Below are 5521 nucleotides of genomic sequence, written 5' to 3' on the forward strand. Positions count from 1 at the left end.
CCAAAATATTGTCGTCGCTTTGGGACTGCGACCTGTTCATTGATGCAGCATGGAATTTTGTCAGTGAACAGGTCGTGGTCTCAAAGCGACGAAAATATTTTGACAAATTAAATTTAAATGTTGAAGCACAGAATTTTGTCAGTGAACAGGTCGCAGTCTCAAAGCGACGAAAATATTTTGGCAAATTAAATTTAACACACAAAAACCGTTAGATTCACTTCGACATTTAAATTTAATTTGCCAAAATATTGTCGTCGCTTTGGGACTGCGACCTGTTCATTGATGCAGCATGGAATTTTGTCAGTGAACAGGTTGTGGTCTCAAAGCGACGAAAATATTTTGGCAAATTAAATTTAAATGTTGAAGTGAATCTAATGGTTTTTTGTGTGTTTCCTAAATGACTTATAAACACCTTCCACGCTGCAAATGTGAATGAATAAGCATTATATTCGACAGAATAATCTGAATGCTTAAGGGTTAGACCGGCCATACCTGGCCAAAATATATTCTACTTGTTTCCTGTTCAAGCCTGCCTGAGCCAGCCTCTCACACCAACTTACAATCCTACAATGTCATTCTAAAAGCAAATAATCACATGTTTAAAGTCTTGAGGCTACGAGACAATGCATGATTAATTCAAAGCAGTGTAAATAAATATTACATTTGACAGACAGAGGAATCTGAATGCTAAAAAGTTAAGAACTTCACTTAACAACCACGTGGTTTCAGGTTCATTCCCACTGCATGACTACTTTGGGAATGAAGTAGTTGTATGCTGTCAACTTAATATGACAGTCCCCTGAAGGGACTGTTGGTTAGACCTAGGATGACGAGCAAAGACTCAGAGACATGTCTCTGGATGCAGGCTTAGCTGGGTGGAGGTGCTTGTCTCCCCTTTGTAAACATAAGGACACAGGAAATGTGTCAAGGCCGACTGGAAGCGGTGCAATGATGAACAGTAGTATTATTCCCTTCAGGGGACTGTCACATTAAGTTGACAGCATACAACTACTTCATCGTATCACTACTACATAAATCTCTCTGAGAGATTTAGAAATGTATTATTTCTACTTTGGGAATGTCCTTCATCATGGCCTCATTAAGCCCAAGGCCTTTTGAATGAAATCTGGTTGGTGGAAACTGTGTGGCACCCCTTCCCATAAAAAACACCCTCATTAAAACTGGAGCAATGTGAAATGAAGTGTTTTGTTCAAGAACACAATACACCATCTGATTCAGGATTTGAAACCACAATCTTGCAATCATGAGTGCAACACCTTAACCTCTAGGCCATGTACATTTACAGTAAAATAATAAAAGATGGGGGAGGGATCAAGATTTGAAAGTTGTTGCAAGTTTTATAATAATTGCGTGTTTGGTGATTTCCATTTTATAGATTTTAGTTCCGATACTGGAGGGGAAGAAAATGAAGAACCTGAGAGTGCAGCAAAAAAGAGTAAGAAAAGTCCATCTAGAAGCAAGACCAAAGAAAACAGAGAGACGACAGATAAAAAAGAAACTAACCGGAACCAGAACAAGCGTGAACAGATTGTGGGATTACTGGGGAAGCTCAGCCACACCGTAAGATCCATTTCCATCATCATCATTATCATCATCAGTTAAAGCATTTGAATATTGCAATGTTTTTAAGAACCGCTTAGAATTATGTGATGAAATAATTGCTTAACTGATTGAGTCCTGTTGTTACTGTTCTTGTTTATGTTTGTTCATTAGCCCCACTCAGTTCTGTTCTGTCGTAACAAATATTTTAGATGGGAACACTACTGCATTGTCCTGTTGCTGTTGTTTTGCATAAATCTTCAATGTTGTGGAACTGAGCTGATCTCAGATGTTCAAAACATTAAGATTTCTTTGGTCTTGGTGTTATGGACGTCTTAGACATACTACAGTAGCAGCAGGACAGTGCTGCCCTCTCCAGACCCATCATAGCAGTTGGTCACAGTGTTGTCAGCTAATAAGTCATTTGTCACTTATATTCTATTATTGATGCTACTTACTGCAGTAATTTATTTTTTTATCTCATGGTAGCTATTTTCAGCTAAGGCAACTGATCATTTGCGAGTTACACCTATCTTGAACATGAATGCCATGCTCTGCAGGTGGCTGGAAATGAACCACCAACCACCCTGCTGGTTGTTTGTTATCCTATCCACTTTGCCATCTACATTTTCATAAAAGAAATATGAACTATTACCCAGGGAATCCATGCAATGATCTTCTTTACCATTTATAACCAAAGTGCTTTACTATCTGAGCCAATTCCCCAACTGATAATGCTATACCATAGATGCACTAACACGAAACATAATCATACATATACTGATTCACTCAACTTTAGGATTGGTTTGTTTGTTGTTTTTGTTCCTGTTTCTTTCTACTTTTTTTTTTTTCATGTCTTCCTAATTAATTACTGAACTGTTCCTATTATAAATTATTTTTAGTGTTCATCATTGTCATCTCTTGGTGTTGAAACTGCCTGTCTAGCTGTCAACAAACCAGTTGTTTTCACACTAGGTAGTAAATATGGTACAAACTTCCTTAAAAAAGAAAAGCAATTACAGAACAAATTTCTTGCCTACTTAGGTTGGTATTCATTTAAGATACATTTTTTTTTCTTTTTGTTTTGTTTTTTCCTTGGATTGTAACAAAAGGACGAAGGAAGCATTTTTATGTGTATTCTAGAACAAACGCCACCTTTGATTTTGGAACTTGCACAAAACTAGAGTCATTAATTCTATGTGATATCTTCATTTCTTTTTTGTTGGTAATGGAGTAAAAGATAATAAAATGAAGCCTAGTTTTATGAACCTGTGGCTGAACCAGGATTCTTGACATTAGGAATAAGCATTTTATTTAGCTTCTTTTGTTGACATTTTTTTAATTATTGAGGTAAGAATATTTACTATTAAACTATTGATTATATATGCATAAGTTCAGATCTTACTGAAACCACTGTTACATACTCTAAGCAAGGCTTATAACTCTACTTCTCACAGTTAATCTGCTTCACAAAACCCTGTAGCTCACCATTTCAATTCCTCGGGCCACTGCCTCCACCATCTACCATTATTGCCATTATTTTGTGTAACAATTCTTCAGTTTTTATCTTTCCTATTCACTGTTTTGTCTCTCAGAGAAAAGAGAAATATATCCAAAACATTGATGGCTTTACTTTTCCTTATTACAGAAATTTCCTTAAAAAAGAAAAACAATTAACTGCATTTATTTTTATTACTTATTTCCTTTGAATTATTAATAAAATAGTTTGTTTCATACAGCTTTAGTTAATTAAATCACTCACACTATAAACTGTGATCTGTATAGACTGAAAATATTCTCTTCTTTTATTTGTTTCAGCCAAGGGCAAAGATCAGCCCAAAAACAACCGTAAGAAGCTTGCAGAAGAAGTGAAGGCCTTATTCAATGAGAAGTTTTGTGAGTCCATTTTCATAAACACTTTGTTTCAGATTTATAAAAGAGCCACACCCACACACTCAAATTACATCTTATCATTTGAGGAGGGGAAAAAAAAAAGAAGGAAACATTACATGATGTTGCACTTGAGCTTGATGAATGCCCAGTTTGAGAAGCACTGAGGTAGAGGGTCCTTCTTTCGCTATGAACTGTGACTCTGATTACTGGAAGAGATCAAAATTGTAAACTTGGTACTGGAATCCTTAAAGCAGTCTAGTGAATTCCCAGTATTACTCTGACAACTCCTGCATCTCAACACAAATACCAAACTGTATTAGAACCTATCCTTTTAAATTACATCAGTGGTGAAGAGAGTATGAACCTATTTCAGTTTTCATTTAGGCATATTGAGTCATTTGATAGTAAAGTATGCTTATATTGCATTATTCTACAAGGCTGCATTACTAGTAATCACCAAAATACCTATTAAATTTGGTAGGTGGAGTCCAGTTTTAAAAGAGAAAACGTAAAAAATATTTTGGAAGGTAAAATAGCTCCATTTGAAATTTCTGATCTTGGCTTTCATACTTACTGAAATTGGTTCACCTTCATATTAATTTCTGGTTTCCCTCAACAGTATTTACACACCTAATAATCTTGGCAATATTCAACTTTTAAAACTGTTAATCTTCCACTTTCACTCTTCTCCTTATCTATATATCTATCTATTCTGCTTACTTATTTTCTTATTCTTTTTGCTACCAGCTTTATGTTGCGGCAGTACTCGGACCATGCCATATGTTAAACTGGAAAAAGATCCTATGTTTATCGACATTGAAGGCTTCCCAGATGGCATTATCCTAAAAAGACCACAATCCTATGGAATATCGGATCTTCGGAAAATTTTAAATGCTTCTGAAAAAATCCAGTTTCACCTAAAGAAGTAAGTTATGCTGCTTAAAGAAATATTTACCAACATAATATTTGATGTTTGGAAGGGCATCCAACTGTAGAAACTATGCCAAAGCAGGTATTGGAGCTTGACACTGTATTCTGGCATGTTGGATCCTTTTGAGCCATCCAACTTATGTCAGTCTGAAAAATAGACATTAAATAACAATGACAACTACTACTACTATTACAAACATCACCACCACCACTGCCACAGTTATTATTATAGTATCTTCAGTAAGAAAAGGTAGCAAGATTTGGGCACCAAATGTAGAAGTTCTGCAGTGTCTTGAGGGAAGTAATTTGTATATGATTCATTGTATAAATCTGACATGAGCGACCTTTTTCAAGGGGCCACATTAGAGGTGGCTCCACATTAGGCAGACCATGCTACTAAACAAAATTTAAGGTAATTTTTCATTAGGTGTACCATTCAGAGAGTCCTGTGAGCTGCAGTTTGTCTGTGACTGATGTAAATGTTAACTCACAGGAGAAACAAAGTGAAAATAGTGTGAAAAAATATTTAGTACTGACAGCATCAGCCAATGTGTCCAAGACAATCAGGTGCACTGATACAGACAATAAATGTTGAAGAGTAAGCTCTTTATTTAATGTTGAAGGCGCATGGCTCAGTGGTTAGAGTGTCGAGCTTACGATCATTAGGTTGTGAGTTTGATTCCCGGACCGGGCTGTGTGTTGTGTTCTTGAGCAAGACACTTTATTTCATGTTGCTCCAGTTAACTCAGCCGTAGAAATGAGTTGTGACATCTCTGATGCCAAGCGGTATCGGCCTTTGCCTTTCCCTTGGATAACATCAGTGGTGTGGAGAGGGGAGGCTGGTATGCATGGACGACTGTTGGTCTGCCATAAAAAACCTTGCCCGGACTTGTGCATCGGAGGGTAACTTTCTAGGTGCAATCCTAGGGTCATTCATGACCGAAGGGGGTCTCCTCCTCCTTGTGGACAGTAGCGTTCATCATCATCATCGTTTAACGTCCGCTTTCCATGCTAGCATGGGTTGGACGATTTGACTGAGGACTGGTGAAACCGGATGGCAACACCAGGCTCCAGTCTAATTTGGCAGAGTTTCTACAGCTGGATGTCCTTCCTAACGCCAACCACTCAGAGAGTGTAG

At 37.1% G+C, this 5521-nt stretch overlaps 1 protein-coding gene across 5 annotated transcripts in view; it reads left to right on the forward strand.

Annotated features, from left to right (window-relative positions):
• LOC106869674 (uncharacterized protein MAL13P1.304) overlaps window positions 1-5521 on the forward strand; it is a 107772-nt gene that overhangs the window by 74971 nt on the left and 27280 nt on the right. For all 5 annotated transcript variants that reach the window (XR_001409429.2, XM_014915492.2, XM_014915493.2 and 2 more), the window contains exons 5-8: window positions 1397-1581; window positions 2463-2604; window positions 3379-3456; window positions 4201-4378. Coding sequence is in view for 4 of the 5 variants with exons in the window: in XM_014915492.2 (XP_014770978.1) it covers window positions 1397-1581; window positions 2463-2604; window positions 3379-3456; window positions 4201-4378 (583 nt within the window). In the remaining variant the exon portion in view is untranslated. The remainder of the gene's footprint in view (window positions 1-1396; window positions 1582-2462; window positions 2605-3378; window positions 3457-4200; window positions 4379-5521) is intronic.

This window comes from Octopus bimaculoides, chromosome 5 (assembly GCF_001194135.2).
Source record: "Octopus bimaculoides isolate UCB-OBI-ISO-001 chromosome 5, ASM119413v2, whole genome shotgun sequence".
Lineage (NCBI taxonomy): Eukaryota > Metazoa > Mollusca > Cephalopoda > Octopoda > Octopodidae > Octopus > Octopus bimaculoides.